This window comes from Tamandua tetradactyla, chromosome 5, assembly GCF_023851605.1.
Source record: "Tamandua tetradactyla isolate mTamTet1 chromosome 5, mTamTet1.pri, whole genome shotgun sequence".
NCBI lineage: Eukaryota > Metazoa > Chordata > Mammalia > Pilosa > Myrmecophagidae > Tamandua > Tamandua tetradactyla.
The window spans coordinates 26985454-26999323 of record NC_135331.1 but is presented as its reverse complement, the minus strand read 5'-3'; the positions used below and the strand labels follow the sequence as shown (position 1 = coordinate 26999323).

General features: G+C 51.1%; 1 protein-coding gene across 1 annotated transcript; it reads right to left on the bottom strand.

Moving 5' to 3' along the window:
* Positions 1–869: 869 nt before the first annotated feature.
* LOC143682999 (mitotic-spindle organizing protein 2-like) lies at positions 870–8050 on the bottom strand. The gene is made up of 6 exons (XM_077159332.1): positions 8010–8050; positions 7797–7952; positions 7495–7692; positions 7142–7290; positions 6191–6370; positions 870–1140 (listed from the first exon to the last, which is right to left on the bottom strand). Exons 1-6 carry the CDS (start codon positions 8048–8050, stop codon positions 983–985), a joined length of 882 nt encoding a protein of 293 aa, XP_077015447.1. The 3' UTR covers positions 870–982.
* Positions 8051–13870: the final 5820 nt, after the last annotated feature.

Below are 13870 nucleotides of genomic sequence, written 5' to 3'. Positions count from 1 at the left end.
TCTCTAAGGAGAGGAGCAGGGCATGTGGGCATTGATGTCAACAATCATATAATGAGACCCCAGTAACAACCAGACACCTGAGGCCCAGAGAGCTGCCATGATCGACACATCTGGGCAAGAAGGGGGCGTGTTGTAGCCCCATGTGCAGAGGGCATGGGAACTTGGCCTTTGAGACCTGCTCCCCTGCCCCCCACATTGCCCTTACGAGTCTCTGCTCTTGGCTTCTCATTTGCATCCCTTTTGGCTGCAAAAGCTGTAACTGTAGCTATGCTTTCCTGGGTTGTGCATGTGGTTCTGGCTTACTGCACCTGCTGGGGTGCTGGGAACTCCTGAACTCGTAGCCAGTTGATGAGGTGAGGGTGGCCCTGGAGACCCTTGAGCTCATGGCTAGTCTGAGCGGGATGAACCGTGGAGGAGTCTGGCCTAACTGCAGGTAATTATGTGGGAATTATGTGAGGGCTTTCCGGTGTCACAGCAGTCCTGAAGCCGGGCGTAGCCACAAAATTCCCAAAACGGTGGGTCAGATTTTTCCTGGGGAAAAACTACAGGTTTTAGTGAATTTTCCATGGCATGAATGACCCACAGATTAGAATCTCTGGGTTACAACAGAAGCAGTTCCTCTTTTGACCTGATTGTCCCAGGACTGTTTGAAAAACTGCTTTCTCCCCTCCACGGTGAAGCTGATACCACCACTGTACCTCAGCCCTCGCTGGGAGTCGCTGCACCTTTCAACTTAAGCAAAAGGTGAGTGCACCCAGGACCAGCACACAGCACCCCAATTCTAAATTTTTTGGCCTCATTATAAATACCTATTTGCAATAAGATGAACTTTATTCAGAAGGTGAAAGAAAACATCTTGAACTGGACCATCAGTTTTTCAAAAAGGTTTATTTCCCCCGGAAGATGACATATCCCCTCTCATATGTGGATGGTGGGGCCCAGGAGTCAGTGTGAGGGCAGCCCCTGGATGATGTACCCTGTTCTAGGTGCTGCCCCGAGTGGGGCTTTTCCCAGGCCCTCCACCCTTGGGCAGCCGGGTGGCACTGGGCTGGCGGGGCCTCCTCTGGCTTGATCCTTCCCGGCTGCTCCGCTCTGCCAGAACTGGGGCTCCGCCGACAGCAGCGCTGCCCTTATTTCTCCCTGGGGAAACAATACATCATTAGGAGCCCGGCATACCCCGGTCAGCATGCCTGCGCCACCTGCACTCCCTGAGCAACGTTTAGAGTGCATTCCTGTCCAGTACATTTTCAGCCAGGGACCCTACATCTGCGTGGAGTCTTGCAGCTCAGGGCTGCCTCAAGTCAGTCATCCAGCAGAAGCCCTTGGAAAGGACAGCAGTGCAAGCAGAGAAAAATTTGAAGGAGCAAAAGCCATGGGCCAATTCAGCTAACAGTTCAACTCATTTACTCTTGCCCTAGAAAGACTTCACCTGCCTGTCATTACTGTACCAAAAGAGGAAGGGTCCACCGGAGGGGCTGCACGGGACCCTCTGGCACTCAGCCACCCACCTCCCCACCTCCCCTGGTGCTCGTACCTCCTTGGGAACAGTCCACCTGAATTAGCTGACTGAGCTGCACTGGATACACTCATGATGAAGGAGGAAGTACAATGGTTATCGCCAATTTAAGTCAGATTTTTGGTTCTGGTTTCGGAAGCTCTTTTGCACACACTTTTTCCTATCAAACTCTTCAGGTACTCTTGGCCATCTTTTGTCACATGAAGAGTCTGTTAGGATATTCTGTGATCAGTGATCTCTCCTAAGTTCCATTCTGTTAATAATTAGAAATCAACAACCCTATAATTATTTTAAGTTTGAACATTATGACTACCCAATTCTCTTAAAATTAATTTCAAAATTCAAATAGTTTTCAGTTATTTCTGTCCTCCATGCTCTACTATCAAGACTACATAGGCGTAGTGTGGGTTGTTCAGCTCTGCCTGGGGCTCCACAAGTTTTATGGGCTGCACTCTGCTCATAGGCACGCTCTCTAATTTGGAGCAATGCCCAAATTAAAGCCCATTTCACAGGAAGACATCTTTGGCTCCACACTCTAGGCACTTTATAAAGTGTCTAGGAAAATCAGTGGCTCTAGTTCTTATGCAAGTAAGAAATCACATTTGGGCCTCAGAATATTTGCAAATGCACACCAGCTCTACAGGGTTCCGTGATCAGTTCCTAGAGAGGCTTGAACACCTGGCATTTTCCCTCTGAATACTAGGTGGTCACAACTCAGATAAATATCACTGGCTCAGCTATACCTGAGTCGTGACTTGCTTACTTTAACTCTCCTCCTCTTTGCCACGCCCTTTGGGCTGCTGTGAACAGCCAGAAGACCTGTCATCTTCCTTGGGCCACTGTGGCTTCCCCGGTGTCAACCACATCCGCCAGACTGAGAGGGGAACAAAATCTGCCCAGTAGCAGGAATGCCTGCTTGGTCACAAGTCCCCTCCGCTCCCCCAGAGTGACCTCCTTAGGGATCTCCTCCACTCAGCTTTAACCAGAGCGTGTCCCCTACCCCGGTAATCCTCATCCCTCCACAGGCCTCTATCTCAAGTTTAGTCAAATAGCCTGCCCGGGCAACTTGTGCCTACCTGGGCAGGAGGATGCAACTAAGTGTCCTATAGGTCTGATAAGCCATTTCCATTTCACAATTTGTTACTGTCTTGAGCAAGAGGCGGCACTAGCTTTGAGGCACTGCAGACTCTGGTTCCTTCAGGATTTGAAACTCGCTCGCCACAGCCTCTAATACAGCTAAGTTCTTCACAGGATTCGTGCAGGGCTGTGACAGCCCTGAGGAGAATTTCTGGGAAGTCATTCTTGGGGGAACTAGAGGCTCCTTGCTACCTGGTGGGGTGAGAGGGCTACAGAGGTCTACCGTGAGACCTGACAGCTCCTCCCCACCTTCCTGTCTTGATTTTCCCATGCCTCGCTTCTCTGGGCTTCATACTGAAGTATTCATTTGATTCAACTAAGAAACAGTGACGGCTATCCAGAGCCGAGGCGGGAGAGCAGACAGGACCTGTGGGGGGTGAAGGTGGGCTAAGCCAGCTGACCATGGCGAACAGAGACAAAGCAGAGAACGTTCCCGAAGTGTGGGGAACAAAGCGCCAGCATTCTGATCCTTACCAGCTGCTGGGGGGGCAAGGACCCCGTCTCCTGTGGGCTTGCCACCAGCACCCCCATCGCAGGCTTGCACCCTCCCTGAGGCTGGGACGAGCAAGAAGGACGCAGAGGTCAGGGTAGGGCCCTGCAGCACTAAGCCCACCTCGGCCACTCCCTTCCCAGGGCCTGGGAGCCGAACGAGGCATTAAACTGGGGTGACTGTGGCTCACAGGCCAGGGTCCTCACCACCTCCTTACTTGCGTCAAAGACAGCCGCGACTGACTGGTGTTAAACACGGGCTGGCTTGTCGGAAAGTCAGGCTTACAATTTCGACTTTAGGACCATAGGACCCAGCAGTCCTACTTCTCAGTGTGCACCCAAAGGAATGGAGCAGCGGCTCGAACAGGTCCTCTGCACCAATGTCTGCAGCAGCGTTATTCCCAACACCTGGAAGGTGGGCACAGCCGAGGTCTGCCGACAGGGAGGGGATGAACAAATTGCTGTACGCACGCAGTGGAATGTTACTCAGCCGTAAGAAGGAACAGGGATGCACCTTGAAGACATAGCGTTGACTCAAATAAGCCAGATGGAAGAGGACAAACACTGTGTGATGCCACGTCGTGTTCTGGCCACAAAATTCCCCATTTTAGTCATTGTGAAATGCACAGTTCAGTGGTGGTAATGGCGTTCACGAGGTTGGCCTACCATCAAGAAAACTCTTCCCTCTCCCCAAACAGGAACTGTCCCCATTTAAGCAATGACTCCCCTTCCCCACCCCCACATTGGAACGATGTTTTTGTGTGGGGGTGTTCCCTGTACCTCCACCTCAGCTCTTCCTTGGTGTTGCTGGGAATGTTCCAGAACGGCCTGCCCCACAGAACAAGTGTGAGCCACACCTGTAATTTAAGTTTTCTAGTAGCCACACTCAAGGGAGAGGAGAGACTGGTAAAACTAAAAGAAGTAGTATATTTTAATTGTCCAGTTACCCAATATATTATCATCTCGAGATGTGACGGGTATGACATGTTACATAGTTTTCTCAGGGCCAATTCTCGGACATCTGCCATATATCTTACGTGCACAGCACATCTCGCTTCAGATCAGCCAGGTGTGGCTCGTGGCTCCAAAGTGGTCCCTATATCCCGAGTTTCCTCTTACACCTCACAGGTGGCCATCTCTTAAAAGCGCTTATAGCTTCTTTAATAACTTAGAGAACATTCAACTGGATTCAGTTTTCCCCAGACACCTTTGCCATGACAACCATCACCCCACTGTGCTTTTAGGTTCCTATCTCCCCTGTTTTTGCCAGGCATGAGCGAGCTGACAGTCCTGCAGGCAAACCCACTGTGCTGCAGCTCAGTGTCCAGCCCCTGCTGCCTGTAACCTTGGCGGGTCTCCAGCTCCTGGTTTGTGGCCCAAAGCAACTCCACACACCCTGAGTTCTGTGAGAAACCTATGGCCAGTTAGTCCCAATGACCCGAACCCCAGTACTCATGCCAGGCCAAACCTGTTAGCTTCCATCACATCCCTCTGACAGCTCACGCATTTTCGCCAGCCCAGATCTGCCATTTACAGGGCAGCCAGGTCGGTGAACAGCTGCTGTGATACAATGGCCTGAGATCTCGGCTCTTGCCTGATGGGCTCTGCCTCTTGGCCGCAGCCCACTCCAGCGCACCCCTCTATAGGCCCCGATCCCTGCCAGGTTTCCTCAGACTCCCTTCTGCCCGCACTGGGCCTCTCTGGGATTATGCTCACCCAGGAGCCTCTGTGCCCTGTACCCCCCGGCACCCTGCTTCCTCATGCAGAAATTGTTTCTGTGGGACCAGCCCTCCATCTACTCCTGACCTCACCCTCAGAACCCCTCTTCAGCTCAGGTGCTCCCTGTTCCTTCCACCTCTGTCTGCCCGTGCTCCTGTGCCACGCCAAGGCGGCCCCATCCCTACTCCACCAAGATGCACCAGCCTCCACCTCCCTTCTCACCCCACTTCAGGACATCCCTCCCCTAAAACCAGTGTGTACCCCCTTGGCCCTGCTGACCCTCCTGGTCCCTCCTCTTTGCTGACACCCCAAACTCTAGTCCGTCACCAAGGCCTACCTACTTAACCCCCAACATACCTTTTAATTCTTTGCCCTCCTTTCACTACCGTAGGCCAGGCCTGGCTCCCACCCGAGGCTGGACACGTGCCTCTGTTCACCAATGCCTCAGCTCGCCCCACTCCAGTTGGGGAGAGCCCCTCCAAGGGCCACAGGGTGACAACCCAATGTGCCAGCTGGCCTTCCCACCCTGCTTCACTTCTGTTGCTACAGCAAGGCTAGGACTATTGAGGTTCTAGAAGCTCCTGTGTGACTGGACAGGCTGCACTGGCCTCCCCCCATATGCCCATCTCTATCACTATTGGTTTCTACAGCCATCCCTCTCTGTCTGGAAACTCACCCACGATGCCTCCTTTTTGTCTTGTAGCCAGTCCCAGCCCACCCTGTCCCGGGGTCTGAGCTATCCAAGGAGGCTCCTGTTCCACAGCTGGGGACACAAAGGGCCTACAGAGAAAGACCATGTACCCCCAATAGCAAGGTGGCTAATGTGGGGTCTTAGGAACAGCTCCTGGCTCGGGGACCCCCGTCTCACCCCACCTGCAAGGTGCCCCCAGCCCAGGACCCTGCAGGAACAGGGCCTCACGGTCTCTGAGTGATGATTATGGAGGCCTGGGAAGGTAGCAACATCTCTACTGCACCCTGTCTGGGTGACAGCCTCGAAGAGGCCATTGTGGGGTGCTTCTTGGGCCTAAACCTGTGGAGGCCACAGAACACCAGCTGCCTCCTCCCTAGCCCTTGGCCTGCTGTCCTCTCCCTGGGGCAGGGGCACTTCTGCAGAGCCAACTGTCACCTACCAGGGCTTGCCTCTAGGGGTTGTCCTGTCCCCTGACACCAGCCTGACCACATGCTCTAAAAGCACTGCGGGATGCCTCTAAGGAAGTTGAGCCATGAATTGCATCCCCTGCGTCTACACTGGGCAGTCGGGGCCCACAACAGGTTCCAACGAAAACGAAAGTGAGCACCAACCCCCAGAGATAAACCAATAAACGCGACCTGCAAAAGGAGAGAACAGGCAGCAAGAAAACCGGAGGGAACCAGGGGGCCCTGGAGAGAGAGGCGAGTACGTGGCAGCTGGGCCGTGGAGCAGAACCGGAGAGGCTGCGGGCCGAGGGGCAGAGAAAAAGGAGGACCTGGTCGGGGAACTACTGTTCTTGGCCGAGAGAAAGGAGGCCTCTGGAAGTCGGAGAGAAACACAAAGAGAGCAGACAGGGCACGTGTCAGTGAGACGCCGGGCCTCTCGGGACAGGGGCAGAAACCCGGGGTCACTCACTCCCGCCCAGGGGCCCGGCTCACCTGCCACCCAAATGTCAACCCCTTCCCGGGATGTCTGTGGCCCCCCCGGGCTTCTGGGCCAGGATACAGCCCGGACCGCCTTTGGTTCACTTGGGAGGTTCGGCTGTGATTCAGGGGATCCCCAGTAGCCGTGGGGAGCAGAAGTGACTTGCCCGTTGAGGCTGAGACAGAGCAGGACCCAGCACCTTTATTCCCCAGTCGTCACCCCCAAAAGGGAAAGCCCTTTAAACTGGAGCCCAGAGCTCTCCCCTCAGGCCCCGGTGCCCTGGGAGCTCTGTAGGTGCAGGGACAGCAGGAGTAGAGGACCCAGGCCAGGGGATTGCAGGGAGGAGCACCTCCTCGAGGACCAAAGTCATTCTGCTCCCGTGTTTTCGACGGAGGGGCGGAAGGCGGAGATGGAGAGAAAGCTGGGGCAGCGAAAATCCCGGGGCGCCCCAGCCTCCTTGGGCTGCTGTGGGGCCTCGCTGTGTCCCCAAGATCTGGAGGTGCCCCGCCCCCCACCCCCCACTTGCAGCGCAGCACCCAAGCCGGGACTCTGGGGCCACTAAGACAGAGAGGTCCTGGCCATCCCCTGGCCGAGCCACCGGTGCCGCCCCCAACCCCCTTCCGGACCCTGTCTCCCGGCCGGGGCGCACCAAGCCCGGCTCTGACCTCGCGTCTCCGGCATGCTGGATGCGGGCAGAGGCATGGCCGCGGGGTCTGGGGTCTCACTCGCCAGCCTCTGCCCGGCACACATGGACTTGAGCATCTGGAAGATGGCGAGGGGGGCCACATTCAGCTTCAGCAGGTCCACCAGGATCCTGGCGAGAACAAAAGCGCAGTGAGTCCTCCGCGCCCCGGGCTGGGCCTGCGCGCGCGGGCCGGGCGCGGCCACGGGGGCCTCCTCGCGCAAGACCCCGGGTCTACGCTGGGCACACCCCGCCACGGGGGCACGCCGGGGGCCGGGGAGAGCTGGGGCGCCCGAGGGACCCAGAAAGCGCGCGAACCCCCCAACCGGGGCTCACTTGAACACGTCGGGGTCGATGGCGCAGCCCGCCGCCTGCGCCAGCTCGTACAGCTCCATATCCTCGGCACTCAGCACCTTCTTCCGCCGCAGCGCCAGCTTTTGCAGGGCCGCCTCTAGGCCCGGGGGCACCCCGGGCCCGGGCCCAGCGCCCGCCGCCGCCAACCCCGCGGCACGCCCCCCGCGCCCGCAGCGCCCCCTGGCGGCCCGGCCTCACGACGGTGCCCGCGGCCCGCCGCCCCGACCGCCCTGGCCTCCTTCACGGCGGCCCCAGCTGGGATGCCGTGGCGCGCCGCGCAGAACCGCTCCGGGGCGATTGCGGCCTTCCCTGCTAGGCCGCCCGAGGCGCGCTTGCTGAGGTGTCCGCAAGCAGCACAGTGCCTGGCATACAGTAGGCGCTCAATAAACGCCTCGGGGACGCGGAGCTCGTCGTCGCACCCCGGCGAGCAGTGTTCCCCACTAGGCGGCGCTCCTCCAGCGCGCTAAGAAACGGCCGCCGCTGACGCGCACGCGCACTTCTTGCCGGAGACCCCGCGCGGGCTGAAGAGGGAGCGCATATGGACCCAGTGCGCACGCGCAACCAGAGGCGGCCCCGCGCAACCAGGGGCGGCCCCCACCCAACCCGGCGGGTCTTGGCTTTGCGCACGCGTAGTTTGAGGTTGCAGCGCCAAGAGATAGTGGCGCTTTTCCCGCCAGGCTAGGCGCAGCGCGCAGTTTGATGACGACGTTCCGGCTCCAGGTGGCTGAATGGCGGCCTCCCGCTCTCAGGTTAGCTCAGGTGAGTGGCTGGAGCCGCCCGCGAGTCGGTCCCGCGCTTTGGCGTTCTCCCTGAGCCCCGGCCGGGTGGGAGGCCCACCGGCCGTCTTCCGGCCAGGCCCCGGCGTCTTTGCCCGGCCTGGAACGGGCCTGCGGTGGAGACGAAGGCCCCGTCTGCGCCCTTGTGGCACTCTCCCGGCGCGGCCAGCAACCCAGTCCCGGTATGTGCTCGGTTAACGAAGGTTGAGGAAGTTGGAGAAAAGTGAACTGCGAATGTGTAGGAGCCAAGGGTTAATAGAAAACCTGCGGAATTTATTGGGAGTGACTGGCTTCAGAGTGGCCTCGGCAGTCTGAGAGGGAGAGGATGTTTGTTTTTTCCTTAACCCCCAAGGTCTTGTTAGCTATCTGTTGTATGTAGGGAGTAATATACTGAAAAGCAGGCACTCTGTTTTATCATGAAATGTATGCATGCTTTTAGTCACGTAAACCCTGCAGTATATAAGCAGGAACTAGTTAAGAATAAAGTTGTCTGTTGTCTTTACTGCTAAAGCTTCAGACCCCCTGATCCCAGTGGCTCTCGTTTTACTTTAACATTCCTTAGGGTCATAACAGCGGCCAACAGATGGCGACCACGAAGGGACTCTAAGAAGGGACTACTCGGTTTCGTAAAGTATCCAAGGAAATTGAGTGTCTACGGAAGCTGAGGATTCGCCACAGGAACAGACCTAGGTCATTGTTGTAAGTCTTTTAAAGTTTAAAGTAATTTAATTTCCTTGTAGCATCAGGGTAATGGGAAATCATAGCGGGCGAATGGAGGAGTATATTTGTGTGTTGAGAACTTTGTTAGAAACTACAGGGTCTCAATGAAGACTTCAGAGTCACTAGAGCTCTTTTCTTTAGTACAGAAGTATTGTTATTGGTTTCAGCCTCGAGGCTACAATGTTTTCCATTATTATGATAGATTTAAAAGATTGCTTCTTTACCATACCTTTAGCAGAGCAAGAAAAAAAATTAATTTCTGAACTTGTTTTTAATGAGCTGCCTTTATATAAAAATTCTTATACACCTGAGTCAGAAAGTATTCAATAGGAACAATGCAGAACAAGTCAGTGCTCATTAATGGTTCCTATGGAATTGTAACAGATTCGTCCCCTAAGGGGTATGCAATTCAGGATTGTAGTTCTGACTCAAAGTGTTCTGTTGTTACCTTGGTTTAATCTAAATAATTATTCTACTGAAATTTATACCAATGCTGCAAATTAAATCTTGTGACAAGGAATGGGAATGACAGCTCCATCTCCTTTTGTTAACTTAGATCGTCGACAAATAGCAATTTGGAAACTAGCCATGAGTTTAGCTCCTATTCATATTTGAAAAAGAAATATATTTTCAGAACTTTAAAACTGAAAATTCTTGTTAAAAACTATATATTGATGTTTCAAATATGCATTAACTAAAGTATTTTAAGTATTTAACATTATTCTAGGAACTCTAATTTTGATGGTAAGTATGTGTGGTAAAATATTTGTTTAAAATAATGACTTTAAGCATGAAAAATATAAAAGATGTATTTTTATTAATAGGAAGAAGAATAGTTTTATCTTAAGATAAAATGAATAACTTACAAAATGAGAAAAATGTAGGACAAAGCCTGAACTAATGTAATAATTGCTGAGGGTTTATACAAATGGAAATTATGGTCAAAATGAAGAAAGAGTTAATGAGTCTAAAATAACAACGTTTTCTTGGACTCTTAATGAAAAGATATAAAATTTTTTTTCTAGATAATCAGTGTAAAAGGCAAAGAGTCTGTGTTTTATCAAAGTAGCTTACGTTAACTTTTATCATGTCGTTATCTGTATAAAAAATACTGATTTTCTTCTGGGTATCATTATACTGGCAAAAAAACTGTTTCTTTTCTTGCCCCAAACCAGGTGGCTTAATCTATTAATCTAAGTAATATTGCTGTAAATGAATCTATTACTCACTAAATAATATTCAGATGATATGAATACCTAAATTCCTTTAAGCCAAAATATTTTAATGCTTTATCCAGTGTTTATATAAACTACATAGGTATAAACTAAATTTATCCCAAAATAACGATGACTCAATTCAGGAGCAGATCAAATTTGAGGGTTGAATGCAAGGAAAAAATATACTTGTGGCATCTGCTCTATTCACCTGATCTTGCCATCATGCAGCTGATGTTGCTATCACATGACCTTGAAAAGAAACAATTAAAATATGCACTTTAGCTGGGAGGACTGGCTATCCTCCTGGAAAGAGGTGTACTTTAATAAAGATATCTATGTCCCAGGAAGCTCCTCTTGGACCCTAGCCAGTTCCCAGAGGACCCAACTGTCATGGTTAGGGACAGGTGTCAACTTGGCCAAGTTGTGGTACCTGTTTATCTGATTGGGCAAGCGCTGGCCTGTCTGTTGCAATGAGGACATTTCGTAGGATTAGGTCATGATCACGTCAGCTACGTCCACAGCTGATTCCATTTGTAATTAGCCAAAGGGGAGTGTCTTCTGCAATTAGTGATGCTAAATGTAATCATGGGAAGCCTTTTAAGGAGGACTCAGAGGAGACAGATTCCATTCCTGCTTTGGCTGGTGAGCCTCTCCTGTGGAGTTCATCCAGGCCATCCATCGGAGTCATCGGCTTTGCAGCCTGCCCTGTGGATTTTGGACTCTGCGTTCCTACGGTCACGTGAGACACTTTCATAAATTTTATATTTGCAAGTGTTCCCTGTTGATTCTGTTTCTCTAGAGAACCCTGACTAATACATCTTGGTACCAGGAGTGTTTCTTAAGGAACAGAATCTTAAAAATGGGTTTTTATGAATGGTTTTCTACTCTGACTGGACTCAGAGACACTAAGGACTCTGATTCCCGTAATCAGAATGACACTCCCAATCCATGGAGTGAGTTGGCAAAGGAGATAGTCAAAATATCATCATTCGATTCTCCTAATGCTTCGCTTGTACGAAGCCAGACCCTGGAGGATAATGTTTTTGACACCTTTACAGAGTTTTGTAGAAATAAGAGTTACAGAGATGTTGGTTGGTTGTTGTTAGATACACTGTCTACGTTAAAGGGTGAAAGGGATGGGCTTAAGGCTTCAAACGAGAAGCTTAAGCGCCGTCTGAAAGATGTAGACGTTTCTATGAGTATCCTGAAGGAAAATCTTATTTCCTGTAGCCGTAGACTTGAGATCTCTGAAAATCAGACTCAGAATCTTATTGTTAGGGTAGCAACTTTACAATGTAAACTGAAATCTCAGTCTTGCACGGTGTCTGCCGTTAAAGTGAGGGCATTGATTGGAAAGGAGTGGGACCCTGAAAAATGGGATGGTGACATATGGATTGATAATGATGTTGGGGGTGAGGTTGAAACCCTAGACCATGCTGAGCCTTCTCTAGATAACCCTGTAATAGTCTGCCCTGAGGACATAGCCGCCCCACCTCCAGCCTGCCTTGAGGAATTGGCCACCCACCTCCCCCTGAAGGGATTAGCCCTAGAGTTATTAATCCTGTTTCACCAGATGAAACTGCAAATGAATGCCCTGAAGCAAATGGCTTGGAAGATATTTCTAATTCTTTTCATGACCCACCCCCACCACCCCTCATTTCTTCTAGACCTATAACTAGACTAAAGTCCCAACAGGCCCCTAAAGGCGAGGTACAAAGTATCACACATGAGGAGGTACGTTATACTCCAAAAGAACTGTGTGAGTTTTCCAATTTATATAGACAGAAATCGGGAATATGTGTGGCAATGGATTTTAAGAGTGTGGGATAATGGTGGGAGGAATATAAGGCTGGATCAGGCTGAATTTATTGATATGGGCCCACTAAGCAGAGATTCTGTATTCAGTGTTAGAGCTCGAGCGGTTAGAAAAGGTGTTAACAGCTTGTTTGGGTGGTTGGTTGAAACATGGATCAAAAGGTGGCCAACATTACCTGAGGTTGAAATGCCAGAACTGCCCTGGTATAATGTAGATGAGGGGATCCAGAGGCTTAGAGAGATTGGAATGTTAGAGTGGATTTATCATGCAAAGCCTGCATGTCCAGAGGAATGTCCAGAGGATGCACCTTTTACCAGAACAGTGAGAAATAAGTTTGTGAGACTAGCACCATCATCCCTCAAGAGCTTTGTGGTTGCATTTCTCTGTTGGTCAGATATTACTGTAGGAACTGCTGTCACTGAGCTGTAATCCTTAAAGACAATGGGGATGACAGGATCCCCAGTTGGCAGAAGCCAGGTGGCAGCACTTAATTGACAAAGACTGGGTAGACGCGGCTATTATAATAGACAACAAACTCAAAGGAGGCATCAAAATTATATGACACACAGAGATTTGTGGCATTGGCTAGTAAATCATGGGGTGCCTAGAAATACAATAGAAGGGCGGTCTACTAAATTCTTGTTGGAGCTGTATAAACAAAAGAGTTCTAGGTCAAGGGAACAGAAGTCTAACCTGAATTACAAAAACACAGAGTCACGGCCCCTTAATCAATTTCCAGACTTGAAACAGTTTACAGACCCTGAGCCCCTTGAATGAAGGGGAGGCCAGGTCCCTATGGGGGAGAAACCTGTTACACTGCCACAAATTTATACTGTTAACCTTCCTCTAAGTCTTCCCCAAGGAGACCGACGGCCTTTTACCAGGGTAACTGTGCATTGGGGAAAAGGAAATGATCAGATATTTCGGGGATTATTAGACACTGGTTCAGAAGTGACATTAATTCCAGGGGACCCAAAACGTCACTCTGGACCACCAGTCAGAGTGGGGGCTTATGGAGGCCAGGTGATCAATGGAGTTTTAGCTCAGGTCCGTCTCACAGTGGGTCCAGTGGGCCCCCGGACCCATCCTGTAGTTATTTCCCCAGTTCCAGAATGTATAATTGGCATAGACATACTGAGCAACTGGCAGAATCCCCACGCTCGTTCTCTAACTCGTGCAGTGAGGGCTATTAAGGTGGGAAAGGCCAAGTGGAAGCCACTAGAACTGCCCCTACCAAGCAAAATAGTAAATCAGAAGCAATACCGTATTCCTGGAGGGATTGCAGAGATTACTGCCACTCTTAAGGACTTGAAAGATGCAGGGGTGGTGATTCCCACCACATCCCCGTTCAACTCTCCTATTTGGCCTGTGCAGAAAACAGATGGGTCTTGGAGAATGACAGTGGATTATCGTAAACTCAACCAGGTGGTAACTCCAATTGCAGCTGCTGTTCCAGATGTAGTATCATTGCTTGAGCAAATCAATACATCCCCTGGTACCTGGTATGCAGCTATTGATCTGGCAAATGCTTTTTTCCCAATAGCTATTAGTAAGGACCGCCAGAAACAGTTTGCTTTCAGCTGGCAAGGTCAGCAATATTCTTTCACTGTCCTACCTCAGGGGTATATCAACTCTCCAGCCCTATGTCATAATCTTGTTCGCAGAGACCTTGATCGTTTCTGCCTCCCACAAGACATCACACTGGTCCATTATATTGATGGTATCATGTTGATTGAACCTAGTGAGCAGGAAGTAGCAACTACTCTAGATTTACTGGTAAGGCATTTGCGTGTCAGAGGATGGGAGATAAATCCAACAAAAATACAGGG